General features: G+C 41.6%; 1 protein-coding gene across 4 annotated transcripts in view; it reads left to right on the forward strand.

Annotated features, from left to right (window-relative positions):
* fam49al (family with sequence similarity 49 member A, like) overlaps nucleotides 1–21,990 on the forward strand; it is a 33,224-nt gene that overhangs the window by 4,579 nt on the left and 6,655 nt on the right. Inside the window, exons 2-5 of one of the 4 annotated variants that reach the window (XM_044336401.1) lie at nucleotides 8,674–8,764; nucleotides 12,738–12,817; nucleotides 17,681–17,802; nucleotides 19,431–19,536. In XM_044336401.1, the coding sequence (XP_044192336.1) occupies nucleotides 12,748–12,817; nucleotides 17,681–17,802; nucleotides 19,431–19,536 (298 nt within the window). In that variant the 5' untranslated portion in view covers nucleotides 8,674–8,764; nucleotides 12,738–12,747. Of the gene's footprint in view, nucleotides 1–8,673; nucleotides 8,765–10,190; nucleotides 10,404–12,737; nucleotides 12,818–14,148; nucleotides 14,229–17,680; nucleotides 17,803–19,430; nucleotides 19,537–21,990 lie in introns of those variants that run through there. The other 3 variants (XM_044336399.1, XM_044336398.1, XM_044336400.1) reach the window with 3 other exon arrangements.

Below are 21,990 nucleotides of genomic sequence, written 5' to 3' on the forward strand. Positions count from 1 at the left end.
AAAACTTGGGTCAGTGGGGATAAAAGAAGAACTGTGGATGCTGCCTATGTACAAATCCAGCTTTATAATTTGAGATTTCTAAAAGCAATAGTTTTTAATATTCTGGGAATTATGCTCATTCACTTTCTTGCTGAGAGTTAGATGAGAAGACTGATACCACTCTCACATATCTGGCCATTAAATATAAGGCTACAGGCAGCAGCCAGTTAGCTTAGTTTAGCACAAAGACTGGAAACAGGAGGAAACAACTAGTCTAGCTCTGAAGGTAACAAAATCTGCTCTCCAGCACCTCTTTAGCTCACTTATTAATGCATTATATCTTATTTGTTTATTCCATAAAACAACCAATGTGTAAAAATTTACCACCGCAATCATCATCACCATTAGGTTGCCAGGCAACCAGTGGAGACTTCAGGAAGTTACTACTCCCAGCCAAGGAATAGTTTGGCACATATCCCCTGTAAAACCATAGCCTGATGTTTTTACACTCCGGATTACACAAATGAGATATAATATGTTTATTACACAGCTTTAGAGGTACTGGAACACAGGTTTTGTTACCCTTGGATAGATCCGGGATAGTCTCTGTTTCCAGTCTTTGTGCTAAGCTAAGCTAACCCTCCACTGGCAGTACCTATATATAAACCATACAGAGTGGTATCAATTGTCTTATCTAACTCTTGGTAAAAAAGTGAATGAAAAAAGTGATTGAATGAAAAAACAAATGAAAAATTCGGCTTTGTGAGGTAATGTCACTTGTAACTACTGCAAATCAAATTCCACAACACTGTCATCTGTGTCACTATCTTGAAACAAAGAGGAACAAAGACCCTCTTTACTGCTGAGAATACGGCTCTTCTTCGAGAAAATGAAATGATTTAACAGAAAACTAAATTCTCCAGTGGCAGATCAACAAGTTTTGAAATGATGGATTCATTAATTAAACACATATCTATGAGGTAACCCTACTGAATCAGCAAGAAAATAGATTTAGGAGACAGTGACATTTAATTCATTGTGACAAAGAGGCCAAGATATGATGACTCTTCAATCATATTACCTAACTCTAGATGTTGGATGGCACTACTGTGGAAACTACTGAAAAGTCTTATTAAACCCTGTTATCATCCTTGTTACGGGTGTCCTGCTGAAACTCTTTGAAACGTGTGATATAACATCCAGTAAGACACAGAGACAGGCCATGGTGACTCCTCTCCTGCCTCTGTGGGTCCACTTCTAACCAGACATGACTGGGCTTGTCTAACTCTCTCTAGCAATAAATGGGGAGAGGGTGAATTTCTGGATGTAATCAGATTACCTCAGATCTGCTCTCTGAGGACTTCCTACAATATCATGGTCTGCTGTCTGTCGATCAGATCAATCTCTGTCCACTAACGTCGATGAATAGCCCAAATGCCTGCCTCTGGTCACATTAAGATCAATATCCCCAATTCAGTGGGAAGGTGAAGCCAAATTAGGCCGATGGAAGGCTGAAGAGAGCGGAGCGGGAGGAGAGGAAGCGAGGCAGTATTGCAATTAGTGTGTAATAAGTGAAAAGGCAAATTATCTACTTAGTGAGGGTATCTCAATCGAGGCTTCAGCTCTCTTAATATTACTAACATAACCAAGTGTTTGGCTGCTGAGGCTCAGGGTAAATACATTTATATGAGAGGGGAACACTCTGAGACGAATGAACACTTCATCACTGTATGTCTTTGTACGTTGCTGTCCCTCTCTGTGTGTGTTTAAGTATGCCAGATCTGCCGTGGGCACACTAGGATGCTGGCAACCACACTCATGTTAAGTGTTTGATCAGGCTTGTGAGACTAAATGCATAGACACTCTATATTTTCCCTTTTCTGTGCACACACATGCTCACTAATTAGTTCAGCTTGAGTCAGTGAGGATTTATCTGCTGTACATATCATTCTTTTTGCAGCAAACAACAAAGAGAGAATAGACATGTGACTCAAAAATAAATCACCGGATGGAAATAAACCTCAAAAACAGCCAAGATCTCAAACTTTCACACCAGGGATCCATCAACATATTCCAAATCGACTTTTTTTCCCCCCCTTTTTTCATTTTATTCTCATCCTGTTCCATCTTTTTTTTTTTTCTCTGCGTCAGCTCAAGCCCATACCTTACATCGCAGCCAATTTCCTATATTTGAGAGCTGCTGCTGCTATCCTGCCCCTCCCTGAGGGACAGGGAATAGTGTAACACTGCATCCTCTGCCATGTGAGACACACTGCAGCACAGTGTGATGAAGCATCGCCGCTGTCAAGGACACGCCGGCTCTTCCCGCCCTGTACAGGCTGTAGGACTTCAAAGCATACACGCAGCTCAATATAGATTCTAGGTCAGGCCAGGGTCAGAGGTCGCCCCATTCATTCATTCTCTGTGGTCATGTGATAGAGAGATATATGTTATGGTGCGGGTCCATACTACTACTAACTGTATACAGTATGAACAACATACAAGAAATCACTGTACTTTACTATGAGACATAGTAGCCATTTGTTTTAACATCATTATTCAATCTAAGATCTACTTTCTTTTTTCCTTTTTAGTTTGCTCATGTTAGCTGTTTTCTATATGGAAGAGGTTGTTATTTTGTCTCAACCAATCAGTAGTGAGCAACTTATCCGTCCTGCCAATGTAATTTTCAGTTGATAAGGAAGCTGCCGTAGTGGTTGCCAGAAACGGTTAAGTTTTTGACATCGAAGAAATCTGCTTATTTAAGAGTTGCTACTTTTATAAGCCGATTTACAACAATATGTAGCTACATTGATCTCATCCACACATGTTGATAGTTTTGGGGCCACTTGCTTGTCGCCTTTTTTCTGGCTCTGGTAGAGGAAAATTCCTATCAAAGACAGAGTAACTACAGTTTTTTTGGACTCAGCACCTAGACAAGAAAGATGTGTGTATGTTCTACACACAGATTGACACGAAAATGTCACCATTCTTAATCCTGTCATCCCATAAAGCTGTGATTGGATCGGTTGTTTTTCCAAACAGGGAAACAGCAGTGAAAAGCACAAGATTCATTTGAATTGCTGAAAAAATCTCGGATGTGGACAGTGATCCAGATGTAGTGAACTGTTTGGTGCTACCAGGAGTTTAGGTGATACGTGCGCAGTTGGATGTCAATTTAACAGTTTTTTCTTTCTTTTTTCCCCCCAAAGATTTAACACTAATCATCCTCTATTTCCATTGTGTTGCAACATCTCTTGCTTATCAAACCCTCCTCTCTCTCTCCTGAAACATTTCTTGACTGTATCTACTGTACACTATCAGCCTCTTTCCAACAAAAGGTATAAAAAGACAAAAATGAAATCTTTAAAAAGGCTGTAGTATGGACTTGGAAACGCAGAGAGACAGAAAGGAAGAGGATGAGAAAGGTTGAGTGGTGAGGAAAATATGAGGAGATATTACAATTTATGGATGCTACACAAACACAATGTGTGATTGTGTTAAAGAAGAGAACAGCGGCGGATGAGCGTGTAGGCAAAGACACAGGCCTCGACGTGGGCAGACAAACACAAGCACAGTGAATGGTCTGAAAGAGTGAAGGAGAGTTGAAGGAGAGAAGAGAATCACAAGACAGTGAGGCGCCAGGGAGTGCAGTCCACACTGCCTTTATGTACTGTTTTATAGTCGTCCTTGTCACTCACTCTGTGTTTTACACTCTCACACACAAGCACGTGCTAACTCGATTTAATTCAAGGCAATCCGGCTCAATGTAAATCGAATTAATTCAATTCAATTGCAAGTGAATATGCACATGTACACACAATCACACTGTATGTACAGGCATCTGCACATCACTCACACACAATTCAAACCAACACAATTAAATTGTATTTTAATTCCAGTGAACTTTATAACACACACACACACACATACACACACAGCCCTGACCCATAAAAAGCGGTGTGTAAGCAGTCCATCAGGGACAAAGAGCGACTGTCTGTACAGATGTATATCGCTTCTCTCTTTGTTTACACATAGCAGGGGGTCAGGGAAGGACAGAGAAGGGGGGGTGCAACAATATCCACAGCACACATGCACATATGCAAGTCCCCTATGAGTGCATGTAGACCCCCTAAAAGGCTATAGTGTTCCCTTTGATAGCAGCTAATTGGCATCCTACATCACAAATAAAGATAACAAGAGCTCACAGTACATCTGACAGATGAAGCACAGAGAGGAAGCTGTTCTAAAAACTGAAATCCAAGGCTGTAATTTTTCCAACTCTGCTTTTTTTTTTTTTTTTTTCAAGGTTCAAAAAGCCCCTGAGCCAAACTGTGGTATTCAAATATTAATGGCTACATTAAATATAAGGCGTATTAATCTCTGTGGTGGAGAAAAGAGAGCAGAACATTGAAACTGAATTATATTACCAAGAATCTCTTCTGTTAGACACTCTGACAAACAGGATATACTGTATATGACAAATGCAAATGCTGCACAAACATTTAAGAGCTTAATGGATATAAACCTTCGTCATATCTACACAATAAAGAGACATCAGAGCTCGCTTTTTATCCACCTCTGAGCAAATAAGCCATGAAATCCCTCAGTTGCTGCCCCACTTCTTTATTTCACTTGAAGAATTATCACACTGAAGCATGTTACACAATGAAAACAGTGCAGCTTAAACATGCCATACCAACTCTCTCTGTCATTTTCTCACTCTCTCACTCTATCCTCCCCTTTTTCTTTGTCAGCCTCACAGCACAGAATCACAATGCTCATTTGCAATCGCCCTTTCATGGGGCACCATGCGCTGCTCTGGACTCAGACTCAGTCAGTGTGTGTGTGTGTGTGTGTGTGTGTGTGTGTGTGAGGGAGAGAAGGGGGAGGGGTGATGCTGGAGAACCTCCTCCTTCCATTTCCATCTCTTTTTTGCTCTCTGCCACTCCATCCTTCGCTCTCACGCTCAGTCGCTCTCCCCTTTTATTCTCCTTCCCTCCTCACCTCAGCGAGGGACAGCGGTATCTTTAATTGTGTATGAATGAGTGTGTGTGTGTGTGTGTGTGTGTGTGTGTGGACCTGAGGCAAATTGGCTGTAGCGTTCCATCAGCGGTCAATCCTTAGCGATGGTCTAGCTGGGTCTGACACTGCCACCTCCCATTTACTCCCGCTAGCTCTTTGTCAGTGTACATCTCCGCTCCTCTCCTCTCTTTTCTTCTCCTTTCCTTTGTCTTTCCTTTCCTTTCCTCTTTCCCTTCTCTTTCCTTTCCTCTCTTCATCTCCTCTCATCTTTTCTCCTCTCTTTAATTTCCTCTCCTCTCCTCTCCTCTCCTCTCCTCTCCTCTCCTCTCCTCTCCTCTATAGCTACTTAACATTTACATCAATTCACATTATATGATTCATCAGCCTCAAAAAGTGGTTAAACTCCTTTTCTGCAAACCAAACGGAGGATTAACAGAGTTTAGTTGGGTGTTTAGTTCACTCTGCGTTCCTCTTCTCTTTCCCTCTTTTCTCTTTAAACACACATGCAAGCTGCTGATACGACTGCAGCCGACTGCACTCGTCTCTATCTTTAGGGATAATGTGCCGAGAACAAAGAAGGAAAGGATAGAGGGAGGGTATAAAAGGCACGGACAGAGGAAGAGGTCAAAAGGGTTTTGCAGTGAGAAGATGAGTGAATGAACGACTGCATAAAAGAGGGACTTGGAGTGAACAGGGGGTGGAAAGAGGGGTGTGACGAGAGGGCGGGCAAAAGGTTGAGAAAGAGGGAAGGAGATAAGAATAGGAATAAACACTGGTGGGTTTTTAAAGAAAGACCTGTTCAGCCAGCAGAAGTAACATGAGCTGAGTACATCGGACCCTCAACAAAACAGACAGATGTCTCCCCACAATGATTTTGTGATCTCTGGCTTTCTCTCTTTTCACCACTCAGATCCTCTGACTCTTTCATCAGCTCTGTCTGAAATACATTTCAGCTCTGCTACATTGAAAGACTGTCCCTGCAGCTGGCTAGACCTCTCTTACAGTGTCTACTCTCTGAAGACATCCGAGTATGTCTAATATTTGATTACCATGACACTGATTACTGACAGGGCTCATCAAGTGGCAGTGCAAATATGCCAATGCTTCAATACAGGGCACGAAGGACACACCGAGTGGTTTGATGGGTATAAAAAGGATGTGAAATATATGCTATGACCTTAACAGTCACCAGATCTGAAACTGAACATCTACTGTATGGGATATTTTGGACAGACAGCGTTCTTTGCCACCATCAAGCACCAAATGAGGGAATATCTTCTGGAGGAATGCCATTTCACAGCCTTAGTAGAGTTCAGAGACTTACTAAAACACTTCATATTGGCTTTTCAATTAATTTGTGATCCGAGTGTATAAAACAAACAAGGTTTGGGTTACTATATAGGACCTTAAACCAGCAGATTTAACATAAAGACCATTTAAACAGCTCCTCCAACATTACTATGTATCCTGATTGGCTTGGACCGTATACTGATAAAACTTTGTAGTTTAAATGTAGCTGAGTTTAAATTTAAATGTCAATCAAAGTGTATGCAGTTGCATCTCAAACCCACATTCATGTGTATCAAGCACAGAGATGGAAAATGAAGTTTGTTTTTGGATCAGATTAAGCAGTGCTGAGAAAGTGAACAGGTGGCATGGAGCTCAACTGGCAAACTCAACTAATTAGCAGAATAGAAAATAGTAATCCATCAAAATGTGTACTCAGGGCCCTGAAGCTGGTGTAAAATTAGATGTCTGCTCTCAATTTGATTTGATAAAAAACATTAATAGTTGTTACAACAGCTGCATAGAGCTGGTTTCTCATCAACAGCATACTGCCCACTACTTCTCTTTAGATTTGAGACATGACAATGTGAGTTTATGAGGGCCTTTCAGTGTTGACACAAGATACAAATATCAAGACGCATTTTAGATAGGAGTTTATGCTCATTTTAAAAATTAATCAATCTTAATATACATAATTTAGGTTTAGGTAGAAAGAGAAATCTCACTCTAAAGGTGTAGTTCACCTTAAATTTGTCCATGAGTATTAATCCTCCTTGTCTTGTTTCAGCTCTTCACCTCTCTTGACCTCTGCATGTCCTGTGCAATGCTTGACCTTTACCCTTTCACTGAGAGGACAGATCAATAAGCATTAGGCAATTTACTTGAAGAAAATGCAGTCAAAACAAAGCTCACTCAGAAAGGTAGAGGACATGTAATTCCAGAAGTGGACGGTGTAGTTTACAACCCCACAAGTAGGGAAGTCAATGTTTTGGTGTTCCACATACTCAAGAGATTACAGAGCAGTCCATCCACCGTTCCGTCCGTCCATCTTTCCATCCGTCCATCCATCCATCCACCTGATTGATAACACCGAACATTACCCAGTTATGTGTTGCCATGAGAATAAGAGGCTGGGTTTCCCTGGCAACTATTCTTCAAAGGCTCTCCCGCCTCTCTCGTGTCTGCACTCTCTCTTGATGAGATTCGATGATGCAAGGGCAGCAGCAGCAGTGTTAATAGTTACACCAGTCAGTGGGTAAGACAGTGCTGGAGTTGTGAGAGACGCACAATGAATGTGATAAGCTTAACAAGCTTAGTCTGTTATTGAAATGTAAAAATGGGAGAGAAAGAAGCACCTTCTAGGTTCTCAGATTAGACAGATTTAACTTTTGGAAGTGTAATACTGATAATATTGGATTGAAGCTATAATGTTACATCATTTGTTTCTGTCCATGCTCTGAGTGCTTGTACCTGCTATGCATAAACTTCATTCCTCAAATGGGACACTTAAAGCAGCTATAATCAATATATTTTATAATACCACTGGATCAAATGACTACATTTACCATCAAAGCGATTGCTAGTGATGGACTCACAGAGAATTATTACCCAACTGTGCAGTTCCCCTTAGCACTGTGGAGCTTTTTTAGCTTGTTTCAGCTCACTATTTTGATTTTCTGGTCCGTAACTTTACTGTTTTGCTTCACTCTTACCACTATCATCAGCGTTGCTTCATTTGAGCGAAACACCTCTAAAAACCCACTGTACACTACCCATTCGGCACCACATGTCAGACAGACAAAGCTAGCAACTAGCTAGTGAATACAGTGGAGCATTTTCAGCGGCTAAAGAGGCAGATATTTTTCTCAGGAGGTGGCGGAGACCAAAAAAGAGATAAAAGGAGAGCAAATATTGGACCTATGTTCACCAGGTGGACACAAACATGACTCCAAATGAACGCTAATGTTGCTCAGTGTCAGCTGGACAAGTAAATAGGCCAGTGTATGCTAACACATTTGCCATATCAGCTTAAAAGGTGATAGTGATAGCATTTCCCCGAAGTGGACAAAAAAAAAAATCAGTTTTTGCTATGCACTAAAAAAACTTTTCTGTCGGAATAGCAGGTTAAATAGCAGGTGGATCATGTTTCGCTGCAAAGCTAGGTGGGTGAAATTATAGCCTCACATAAAATACAAAGTAGCTAATCAAGGCAAACTAGTACATTTGCCTAACCCTCATAGGATGCAGGTCTTTTCTTTGCCCTTGCTGACTGTGCATCTTGAATCTAAAATCGATGCCTCTACATTCCTGCTTTTCGTACATGATGTTGAATTTTAAATTAATCTCTCTTTCGCCCTGTCTACTTGTCTATCTCGTTGTCAGGTGGTGGGTGCTGATGCTGTAACCACTGTGTGGAGCTGACAAGCCCTGGTTGATGCAGTGAAGTGTTCCAGAGGGATAAACACAAACGAAGGTAGGAATGAAAACTGCGGAGGAAAAAAAAAAAACAGCTGAAAAATAAGGACACAGCAGAGAATCACCATATGTTTGAGCCAGAAAGAGGAGAGACGGATGGACAAGTTAGGGATAAGGACAGTGATGGGTGAAGAGAGAGATGAGAGAGTACAGTCGCTGCATCCGTTGTGTACAGTACAGCTGCTGAATGGGTTTGATTCACAGGCTACTGAATAGCCAGTCTGCCAGTGTGCGACAGTAAGAGAGATCATTATGGTTGGAGGCAGAGAGAAAGAAGACGCAGACGGAGAAAGAGGGTTCAGATGGTATTATTGGTGAGCTAATAGAGGTTAGACTCAGCGACAAAGTTGGCAAAGACAAGCGGTGCTGCTTCTGTGCTCAGTAAATCCACACTGATGAAGCTCCTGGGCTGTAACAGGAGGAATCTTTCAGTGAGAGCTAAAAGGAGACTGGGAGGCTTCGCTTTGCTGCTTTGCTTCAAGTCTGGAGCAGGTTTGCTTTTCAGCCGCCATGTGGGAGCCAAGCCGTGCCTTTATAGAGACTCGAGGAGCCCCTCGCTTGAATTTCTCTTGCCGGACTACAGATGAAAGCTGTGTGCTGTGCTGGCCCGGTTGCATAAGAGAAGCACTTTGCTCCACTTTCACGCTGGCTGACTGCAAACTGTGTGTTTGTGTGTAAGAGAAACTGCAACCAGTGGCCACCAAACACACTTCCTAATTCACAGAATGCCATGTCTGAACGTTCACACTGCGCGCCTGTCATTCATCCAATGGCCTTCATGCAGTGTACATTATGGACACCGACCGACAAGTTTAAAAGCAAATCTGTGTCTGCACGGCCCGATCACAATTTCCATTCTGCCACTTAGATTTGTTTGCACCTAAGGGCCACCAGTGAGACTGAATGGCACCGTGACAGAGATGTGCTATGACAAGACAAGGCCAGAGGAGCCGGCAGAGTGCTACTGAGTGTTGAAATAGAGAAGTGAGGCAGAGAAGAGAGCTGGGGGGGATATTTTTGAGGAACACATCCTGACGTCAGATACGAAAAAGAGAGAAAAAAGAGAGAAGGAGATTTCTCTGTTTGCGTGAAATGAGAAGGTACAGACACACACGAGGAAGATACAGCCAGAGGAAAAAGACAGAAATGTAAATAACATGAACATATCTCATGCTCTTTATACTGACAACCTCACCCACCAGAGTATCCACTTCTACAAACAAAGCATCCGCTTGAAAAAAAAAAAACAAAAGAGCAGCATCTAGCACACAAAGCGAATAGAGAAAACCACACGCCTTAAATAGATAGCTGAAAAAGAGAAGTGTGAAGTGGACAGAGATACTCACAGAGAGAGAGAGAGAGAGAGAGAGAGAGAGAGAGAGAGAGAGAGAGAGAGAGAGAGAGAGGGAGCAAGAGCGAGAGCAGAAGTTTACATCAGTCTCTAAGAAAAGCAGAGAGTGGCAACTAGTGTCACAGTGGGATTCCAGTTACCACTCTGAGCCGGGCTAACCTGGGATTAACTCACAGCAACGATTTCACAAAGCACAGAGAAGAAAGATAGGAGGGAGACAGGACTGGGGAGAAGAATCTGAGGACAAAAGATAAAGGAAGAGTCAAAGCACTCGTAGGAAAACAGGGTAAGAAAATAGAGATGTGAGAGGCTGCTGGTTAGTTTCTTGATTTCCTGGTTTCAATTGCAATCTTTGTGTTTATCAAATGGTAAAATGTGTTGTGCAGTTCTTTTAAAGACTGGTTGCTGTTCAAGTCTTATAAATAGTAAAGATGAATGCATCAGATCACTGTTGTAAGCAGCTGACCCAGTGTGTGAGCAAGCTGGACGCTATTTTTCCACATCTTCTGCTGAGATGAGCAGACGATATTACCAGGCCAACAGTATCCTGGCAACCATCAGCCAAGCGCTGCTCTCAGGATGGACCACATGCTGCTCCAGACTCTCTGTATGTGTGTTAACGTGTGTGTGTATGTGTGTGTGGCTACCTATAACAAATACACACACACTCACCTATCCACATGTCAGAAAGCGTTCACTGCTTTCTAGGAGACTCCGATCTGAATCTCAGCTTGACTTCGCCTTTGCAATCACCTTGTCAGGCTGGAGATATGAATCTGTTATTCATATATTCATAGCGTTTCAGCATGTATCGTTTCAGCATGTATCTTGGAGCAGGTGGTCTAAAAGTCAGGAGGAGACGGGGTGTGTTTTACACATTTGGATGCTCACAGGTTACAGCAGTGACTCAGCGTACAGCTCTGCTTCTCAGCCCTCCAGTGTTATTGATACTGCTCAACACATTTTGTAGATCCAGTAGACACATACTACAGTAGATACTGTACCGAAACTGAAATCGCCACTTTGGGGAATGTCAGGAAGCTGCCTCAGCAACTGGACAATGCAACTCAATTCCTTCTTCCTCCTCTTTCTCCATCTGCACCTCAGTGCTATGTTGCAACACCCTTTCTTGCTGAGTAACAGCTAAAACACTGGGCTTTTTGCAGGATGGTGGCATCTCGTAAACATGCTAATGCTAGCCATAAATCACTCTCGCAGGGGAAACTGATAGGCCTCCGCTGTGTGCTAACATAGCAAATTAACACAGAGGGTACAGCAGAGGAAGTGAAACTTGGCAGCTGCTTACCTTCTGCTACTGTAGTCCCACTATGGTCGAGTGGGGGAGACAATTGAGGAAGGAGGCTTTTGTTTTCATTCATTTTCAAATAGTAGATTCCACTCTTTTTTGTATTTATTGAATGTTTTTTATGCAACACACACAAATCGATGTGTGGCCCCTCAGTCCTCTCCCTATTTAAAACCGAGGGCCACCATCATGGTCTTAAAGGAATAGTCATTTTGGGAATTGTGTGTCTGTACGGTTACTTTAGCATAAAGAGAGGAAACAGGGGGAAACTGTTAGCTTGGCCCTGCTAGGCAGGTAACAAAACCTGCCTAGCAGCACCTTTAAAGCTCAGTGATTAACATGTTACATCTTATTTGTTAAATCTGTACAAAAATCAAAGTGAAAAAATGTGAAAAAAACAATTTGTGGTTTTATGGGGGGTTGTGTGCGGGACTATTTCTTGGTTTGTCCAGTTTTTATACTTGGGTATTTGTATGGAATAAACAAACAAGATTTAATTATGGAATATAATTAGTGAGCTTTAGGGGTGCTGGCAGGTGGATTTTGTTACCAGAGCCAGGAGAGAGCCAGGCTTGCTGTTTCCACCTGTGTCCACTCTTTATGCTAAGCTAAGCTAACCACCCACTGGCTCTAGAGTGGTATCAATCCTCTCATCTAATTCTTGGCAAGAATCATATTTACCAAAATGTTAAATTCTGAAACACCTGACACATGTTGTTTTGTTTTGCCGGTGTGTGCTGCACATGAACAAATGAGCATGTAGACCTGTGTAAACTGCCTGTCTGACCAACAGTATAATCTAATGAAGCTTGCATCATTGGTTTCATAAAGCGCTGGCATCTGGCCTTCGGGTATGAAGTACAAAGAGCCTTACTTGTCATAAAGTATGTATAGACTGCTGTACATGAAGAGCATTAGGAGAGAGTAGCCCGTACATAGCAGGCTTTTATTAGGTTACTATAGTAATGTAAATGGATTAAAACCACCACTCAGCTCTACTGACTCCCAATGAGAGAGCTAAATGATTCACTACTGGATTGAAGCCCCTCTCTAATCAAATACAGCATACACTGTGCATTGGATGCAAACTGTGATCAGCCTCATTTATGACTGGAATGTCTGACTTTGCTCAGGACATATTGCTTAGACAGAAAGATAGAGGAGGAAAGGAAGAAGGGATAATTAGAGAAGCGCAGATGGGTAAGAAAATGAAACACTCACAACCTGCTGTGTTCTCCATGTGCATTTGTGTATTTTCATTTGCGTTGCCAGGTTCTGTGTACTGTATGCATTTTGTTGTTTCCTCCCGTCCAGGTCGCCAGCCATGGGGAACCTCATTAAGGTCCTTGGCAAGGATTTAGAGAACTGTCCACATTTTTTCCTGGACTTTGAAAGTAAGTGAGCGCCGGGGTGCGTGCACGTGTCCGTGTGCTTGAAATGTGAGCGCACGTGTGTGTGTGGAGCAGAGGCGTTCAGTGGGAGGTCGCTGGGTGGGGGTCAGTGGAGGTATATTTGGTTGTGAGCTGCTGAGTTGCTGATGGTGTGATGGAGTGTTGTTGTGGGTGTGGTTTGTCATTATCAGACGCTCTCTAGTCCCACTCTCAGTGCTTTCATCCAATAGATTTTCTATCCAGTGATGATATAAATATACAGTGCGTAGGTAGAAATAAAATGGTGCATAAGTATTTAAAGTGACCAGAGAAAAACAAGCATCAGTAGCAATTAAAACCAATTACATTTTCGGAGAAGTGATCATTTATGCTGTTAATCATGAAATAAATGTCCTTAAATAACTTCAACTGAAAATGACGACTGATTTATATGTACTGTATACTCTGCCTCACTCCTCACTACATGCAAGTGTGCACTTTTACAGAGAGTAAATGTATGGGATTATATTTGTCTCAATATCATTGAACAAAATCTCCAAAGACAGGTTAATTGAGACTGAATAAGAATCATTTGAGATAAAAAAAAAAATGACCTCAAAAACAAAACCTACAATAAATAAATAATATCTGTACAGTAACAGAGTGCACCATTTGATTACACATTTCTCTGCTATTTCACCGACAGAGATTTCTCTTTTGCCGTCTCTCTTTTTAGTTTTGCTGCTCCACTTTTCAGTTACACTTTTAACACCACGCTCTCGTTACAGGGGTGACCACTGCCCACAAATGAGGGCACTCATGTATGGTTTTACTTTAGGCTTTTCTTACTTTAAATCTCTCTCAATCTATTTATTTTTTGTTTGATTCTTGGTAGATCTTGCTCAACTCCTTGAAATAAATATATTCCCATATAGTTTAAGATACCTAGTTGGTATCCTACAAAAGCTGTAGGATTTTTTAACAGAAAATGGGGAATAAATTCTAGTATTTATATGTTTTACACAGAAATCTGCAAATAAAAACTAGACTGTAATTGGACTGTAATATTAGACCCTTAAACCCAGTTGAGGACTTTTTCAATTTAAAGCAAGCTATACCATAAAGAATAATATACGAGTGGGATTAAAGAAGCTCTGTGTCCGTGTTGCCATGCTTCACCCAGGACATACTTCCACCATGCCATCCCAACAACAACTCCCTCTCATCCAGTCCCCACACCCCACCACCTTCATCTCTCACACACACATACATACAGCACACATACACAAACGTGCGCACAACCCCGACACCCATCCCCTCATCACCCACAGACTTCTCCCCTCTCTCTGTTCCAGGGGGCTCATGGGAAACCTCCTGAAAGTGCTGGCTTGCGCCGAACTTGAGCATGGCCCAATAGTTTTCCTTGACTTTGAACGTGAGACCATCCGCTTCTTATTTTTTTGAGTTATCTCTTTCTCTCTGTTGCCTTTGCTTTTATTTTCCTCATTCATCAATCTCAGCTGATCATTGTGTCATCTTTACGTCCTTATTTACCCTTTTTTTCCCTACTCCACAGCTCTCCTCCTCCTCACCCTCTTCTTTATCTTTTGAGTTTTGCTCCGGGGACTGGCATTTGAAAGTCATTTGGCTTCTTTCTAAAGGGTCCAATTCTCTCACGCCATGTCTTAGGCGCAGACAGATGCACAATAGCATGGTGAGGCTGTAGCAAAATGACAACAATAATACCTTGATCTTGGCTCCTGAGCTCCAAAAACAGAGGATAGCAGTGAATGCCAGTCCTGTGTGGGTTTCTGTTGCTCGGGGATGACGATGACTGAAAAAAAAGTCTATCGTCATCCTTCCACCTCCTCATCTCCTCATCCCCTATGGTGTGACCTATGTCTGACCTATCTGTGTGTGTGTGTTGCACTACATAATGTGTGTGAGCGAGTGAGATTGAGAAAGAGAAAGATTGTGAAAGAGGTTGGTAAATAAAATCACCTCTGTCCCCCCTTTTCTCATTTTCCCCAGTTAGTGAATTCTAAACTTTGCACTGTGAAAATGTCCATCTTAACAAGCAATTTAATTTTGCACTGCGCTCAAATCTCTTTGCCAGAATGGTAAACAAGACTAAGAGTCTACAGCCACATGAGCAACTTAGTGAGGTTATTTTTGAATGTCTGTTGTTTTGTAGGCATTTCATGACAATTCATACAATAGTTGTTGATTTGTCTCACTAAAAAACCAAAAAAGTCAACGTCATGGTGGCGCTAGAGGAAAGGTTTGTGGATCACCAGAGTCATTAGGATTCCTCCTCTGGGGGCCATGATCATCTGTATAAAATGTCATGTCAATCTGGCCAATAGTTGTTGAGATATCTGTTAGTGTGGCTAAAAATCCACAACCAAAATGCTTCAGTGTTTTCTTGAATCGATGCCTTGATCATCATCTTTGGCAAAGAAATTCCCGCTGACGATTTTAAAGCCGATTATGAGACTAATTGAAATGTTAAGATGGGGATGTTTTGCAGCGTCTCCCGACATTTTTCTGCCCTTCCTCGACCACTTTCCCCCCTTTAACAGCTGGCTTCCTCCTCCTTTACTCACTGTATATTAACATGAGAGTGGGAGAGCTCACTGCTGGCAAGAGACGTCAGCTGTCGGATAGCTTGAATTTCCCCTTCATTTATTATGCCTGTGATTCACTTTACTTCAAAAGCAAGTGGAATGAGTCAGATTCAGGCATGGCAGCTTTAGACGTGTCCCTCCTTCACCCACCCTGCACCATCTGTGAGCTCTCCTTCTCAACCCAGAGACACAGTCACCTCCGTCACACAGTTCAAAGTTTGGTTAAAACTCAGTAGCTCTCATTAAACTCTTTACGGCTGAATGCTAATCATTGTATTGAGGACAAATTACAAAAATGTGGATAAATTCTCATTTAAAATTTGCATTTCACACATGAAACCCTGATGCTTGGAATTATCTGTCAGCTGTGAAAAGCTTGAAGGTTTACGAGTAAAAGTTCATCCTTACATGCTAAATTAAAGCAACCTAGATTTTTTATAAAACATTTTTAAAAAATTCAGTTCAATATTTTTGGAAGTATGCTTATTTGCTTTCTTGATGAAAGTTAGATGAGAAGACTGATACCATTCTTATGTCTGTATGTTAAATATGAAGCCGGTTAGCATAGCTTAGCATAAAGACCAGAAGCAGGGGGAAACAGCTAGCCTGGCTCTGTCCAAAGTTAAGGAAATCAGTGTATTAACACTTCTAAAGCCCACTAACTAACAAGTTATAGTTAAATCCACTCAATAATGTGTAAAAATGACAATTTGTGGTTTTACAGGGAATTAGACCTTTCACACACTGTGAAAGTGAAGTAAAAACCCTCAGACATAGCCATAGCCCCACATTTCTAGTCATGCTAAGCTAATCGTCTCCTGGCTACAGCTGCATATTTAACATACACACATGCGAATGCTATCAATATTCTCATCTAACACTCAGCAAGAAGTTGAATAAGCATATTTCTCAAAATGCTAAACTACATTTAATGCTCATTTTATTATTATCTAACTTAGTAAATAAAAGGTGTTGTTGTTCACCAGAAGAACGCAGCCACACATTAGTGAGAAGTCATCACTAAAATAGAAATGCTTGCTGTGCTTACTATTACAGCCGGTGTGCATGTACGATAGCAAATATTCCATGATTACTATGTCTCTGCAGGGAGGCAATGCCTCAGGGTGCAAAAATAATCAGCGGTGCTACCACATGTAGAGAGCTGCCTGGGCATACTCCCACTCTCACTTTATACCTGAGTCACACATTGAGACGGATAGCTCGAAGAAAGGAAAACCAAAAGCAATGACGACACATGAGGACACATCCTTAAGTGTGTCCCTCAAACACTTATCCCTCTGGTATGCATGCAGCACGCCACATGGGCAAACAAAGTAGAACTGTGATTGGGAGGTGCCCTGCAGCAAAACACTTAGTTTACAGTACAGTATGTGTGCTGCTCAGCGTTCATGCGTGAAAGTAGGAAAGAGAAAGAGTGAGCATGCCCAGGGGTTGTCCTCCCTGCTGCTTGTTTTTTTTTTTTTTTTTTTTTTTTACATTTCTCACAATTAAACCTTAAGGGCAAAAAAAAAATGTCTCTAGCCCTTCATAAAGGTGCAGAGTGAAATAGAAAGTTGAGAAAAAAGATGGATACGACCATTACATCAATCTTATGGGACAATTACACCTTTCCAAGCCTTTATAAATCTCTGCTGAATGAACAGTTCATAGGATTACAGTCTAGGAGTCTGACAAATTTGTAAGATCCTCATCCAAATGATTCCCCGAAGGGAAACTGATTTGTCATGTGGCTACACACTGTAATCAAACCTCACTGTGTGACTGAGGATGGCTCGCAGGTCTCTTAATATTATTCTATGATGGATAAATTATGTCATTCATTTACTGGCCAGATTTTGATCTTAGATGTGTACGGGTGCAATGATAACTTGAATCCACTAACACAAACTAAATGTGATCATTTTTACTTGTAGGGATGTCTTGCTTTTATTGCTGCCATGTAGTGAGAAATTAGTTATCTCAGGTTTTTATCTGGCCCTTTAGGATATCATCTTCTTTCCTCACTAACCCTCTCCTTTCCTTTTTCTTCTCATTTTCTTCCATTTTCTCCCTCTGGTCCACCTCTCTCTGCTGACAACATCCCTTTCTCCGCCCATCTTTCCTTCCCTCTTCTCTGCCCCTTCCCCTCAATATTTCCATCCCCTCCTGCACCTTACATCACACTTTCACTTCCCAATCTCTCTCTCTCTCTTTCTCTTCCTCTTTCTCTACCTTTTCTTCCTTGTTTCCTCCCTCCCAGATGCCCAGCCCACAGAGGCAGAGACAGCCGTGTGGAACCAGGTCAGCGCTGTGCTCGAGGAGGCTCATGGGATACTAGCCGAGCTGCAGTCTTATAATGGCGCAGGCCAGGAGATACGAGAAGTGAGCAGGACGCACGCACGAAGCAGTCAATAAGTGCTGAACATCAATAAACTGCTTGAGCCACAGAGCAACGTGGAAACATAACACTTACGTTCGATTCACACATATAGTGTAACATGCACTAAATAACGTGCACCAAATATAGGAAGGGACAGAAATGTGTTAAAGTATTTTTTCAAATAAACATTTCATGCAATATGTTGTTTTTGGTGGCGATGCAAGGTGGGAAATTAGCACCAGCCACCAGCCAAATGCTGGTAAAATATTAAAGTGGCTGGTAGAGTTCAGACACAAAATAATGATTTGAAATAATGATTTGAACATTTATCTGTCAGTGGCTGGTAGATGTTCACATTTTAAAAAGTTAATTTCCCACCCTGCAATTATATGGCAGAGGCATAAATATCATCTGATAGAAAGCTGGTATGCTGGGCTTGATGACCAGCAGCTTCAGTGTCTTCAGATTCAGCTTTTCCTCAGCGACACATCGCTGCAAAGCAGCTCCCTCTGCAGTATGAACGATTGCTGCTGATGGCTCAGCTGTTGGCGCTGTTCTACTTGTTAACAAATAGTGCTGAATCGTTTTCCTCTCCTTACTTCCTAACCTTGAGGACTTGGAAGCTTTTCTTCAGAACAGACACGTAGCTATCCGCTGAACTATATTTCACCTACGTTGATCATTTTCTCTCTTACATGTGCACCTGCAGAGGATTTCAGAAGTTCATTGTTAGCTGCTTTGAGTCTGAGATTCAGGAATATTTTTATGCTTTATTAAACCCACCAGAGGGAAAATTCAGCATATTCCACTTGTATAAGCAAAAATTTTAATTGGAATCATCAATATCATCATGTCATTGTCATTACAGTAGAGAGATGGAGGAGGAGGAGGAATTATTAGTTGTCACTAATGGATTTATTAATGGTTAAATGAATCATCTACTAATGTTTTTGTTGTTCATCTAAATGCCATTATACAATCAACTTTTGAGTTGCCAGTGTCTGAAAACTCCATTTGACTGGTAGACTCAGGCCGCCTATTGCTTCAAAATCCATTTATTGACAATTTATTAACACTTACAACTGCAAATATGATGATTAAATCCTTTATAACTGTATTATTACCAAAAAGGAAATGTGTTATTTTTCACAACCCGGAAACCCAAAGTTTTTCTCATTAATGACTTACTATATATACCATTAGTAAATGATGTATTAACCACTTAAAAAGCTATTAATTACAACTATAAACCCTTAATAAATGCCTTATTAGAAAGTGGTATCAAATTAAGGAATGATGTTAACACTTGTTTGTGTGTGTTTGTGCAAAGAGTAAATTGCAGATTATGTCTAATTATTAATTTAAGTGAATTAATAACATCATGTCATTGTGTATCAGAAAGTTAGTCAATAGAACAAAATTAGGTATATCTGGATATAGAGTCTGTCCCGTCTCTGCGTTTGCTGGACTGAAATCACTGTAGTATGGAAGTAGTGGCAAAGTTCAAAGTGAAAATGTTTTACTAAAGTGAAATATTGCTCTGAGGAAGAGCAGATAGAAGAGATGGGGAGTTTTTAAATTATTTTTGGAAAGTAACATCCATGCATCTGCCTGTGTTCCTCGCCTGCAGGCCATTCAGAACCCAGGCGACCTCGCTCTTCAGGAGAAGGCCTGGAACGCAGTCTGCCCCCTGGTGGCCAAGCTGAAGAGGTTTTACGAGTTCTCCCTCCGACTGGGTGAGCATGGCTATCACGTACACTCAGTAGAGGGCTTTCAGGTGATGTAACACACTCACTAGCAGCTTTATTTGAGGTCAAATAAGAGCTGAAATCATACCTGGAAGCATCTACATTCTAAACCTAAATTTAGTAAGTACATTTGCTGTCAGCTAGTCAGTTATCAAAAGAGCAAGGGCTTCATATGACTACCAAAAGATACATTAGGTGCCATTCACATTAATGTCTCCTTGTTGAAGCTGTAATACGTTTTTCTGCATTCTGACAAAGCTGACATTTCTTAGGTCTCCATTTGTGTTGTATACAAATGTTAAAGACTGTTGATGTGTTCAACACTGGTGTCACAGATCACTACTGCAAACACTAGCTACTGTTCTTCTGACTGCAGTTTAACATGTGACATATTCTGACCCTGACAAACAAAACGAGAGATGTTTCAGTCACGACACACTGAACGTATTGTATATGTTTTACTGAAATTTAAATGAGTGGCAGATTAATTTGAAGGTGATGAAAAGAGGCGTATTTTCATTACAAGCAAAGGTGAGACGCTCATCTTGTACCGTCAGTGCTGGTTCACAGCTCTAAACCATGTTGCTGTGTGTCACCGTCGTTATTTTACATACGGTTTCATTCTGACAGCATTCCTTAACACACACATACACGCACACACACATACACACTATGATGTCCTCTCAGTCCTCTCAGCCATCTCTGCAGCATCCTGACCTAGCAGCCAGGCAGCCGTTGCTACGGAAACAGTGGTACATGGTCGTCCAGCACAGAGAGAGAGAGAGAGAGAGAGAGAGAAGTATGAGCAGAGGAATAGAGTTCGGCTGCCGCCTCTGCTCTGCCTTCCAATAATACTCCAATCTCATTGTGGACATTGTGTTCTCAGCTCACCATAGAATGAGGGCTAACTAATAATCTATGATAATCAATCTGGTTCAAACACGCAGATGACACAGCCATCCTCGCACTGCTCAATAACAACAATGACTCTCTCTCTTCCTATCAACATTCCATATCCCATTTTAGCACATGGTATGATGTTAACTTTCTCTACCTTAACATCTCAAAGGTAAAGCCTCCCCAAAACACTGATCAATTCCCCCAGTCTCACCATCATAGCGGGGAAGGTAGAGGTGGTGGAGTCTCTCAGATACCTTGGCATTACACAAGACAATAACCTCAGCTTCAATCAGCATACCATGGACATTTACAAGCGTTGTCAACACAGACTTACAGCCATCTGTAAATTAAACCACCTGCCTGCCCAACCCCATGTCCTTCTTCTCCTGCACTGTAGCGTTATTGAGCCAGTTATTCTGTGTAGTGTTTTTTCAATATGCTTACAGTCACCAATAAGAATAAACTCTTAAAGATTTAGCCAGCAGCTCTTAACTCATGTAGCCAGCAAACTCGTTGGTATTCCCGAACCCAACTTATCCAATTGTTTCACCTCATCCCTGATCTGCAAAGCACTCACGATCACACATGACCCAGACCACCCACTGTACCAGCACTTTACCCCCATTCCTTCTGGTCATAGGTTTAGACTACCCATGTGCAGAAAGGCCTGTTTTAGAAAGAGCTTTGTTCCTTTAAGTTACAAGAAATCCAGTCTGTGGTGTGTAGAGTGTCAATCCATGTCTTACATCTGTCTAATGTATCAGTGCTAATGTATCTACGAGATAGAGCAGATATCTTGTAGCCTGACCTCCCTTTCTAATGGAGGGAAAGGATCGAATCCTAATGAAGAGGAGAGTCTACAAACTGGAGCGAACCTCCTCTTTTCACCCCTTTACCATCTTTTATAGTTTATGATTTGATTGATTGATTGATTGATTTGACAAGTACAGTACAGCAAACAAACAGCTACAGTGTCTCTATCCGATCTGTCAGTGTACCCTCAGGAATCAGTGCTCAGGATAGGGACTGTGCGCTCTGGTAGCCATCGCTCTGTGCTAACTGCAGGAGGGAGAGTGGGGTTTCTACCCGGGCCCTTTAGATGAAACACTTCAGCGCTGTATTTATAGAAGGACCTTATGCATTTTTAATGCAGAGGAAGGAATGGGGCCTCCAGAGACTTTGCTTCTGAGGCATTACTACCACATGCAGCCTCTGAGGTCCGGCTCTGGTGTCTGAATTATTAGAGGCAGCAAGCCAGTGAGGCTTATGTTCAATAGTATATGTGAGACAGGGGATATCTATGGTCACTGATACAGTCGCCACACAATGCTCAGGCTGCATGATCAGTCGCAGTGTGATCTCTGTGGAGTACCACTTCTATTTCATTTAATTTGTCTTGTAGAGTGAAATGAATGGTTAATATTTGTAGTAATAGAGGATAAAAAGAGTGCTGTTGAACTCCCAAACATAGAAAAGGTCAAAATTACTCTCCAGACTCGGCCTATGTGTCACAACAAGACAAAGACTACAGTACAGCCATGC

The sequence above is a fragment of the Thunnus albacares genome, chromosome 19, assembly GCF_914725855.1.
Source record: "Thunnus albacares chromosome 19, fThuAlb1.1, whole genome shotgun sequence".
NCBI lineage: Eukaryota > Metazoa > Chordata > Actinopteri > Scombriformes > Scombridae > Thunnus > Thunnus albacares.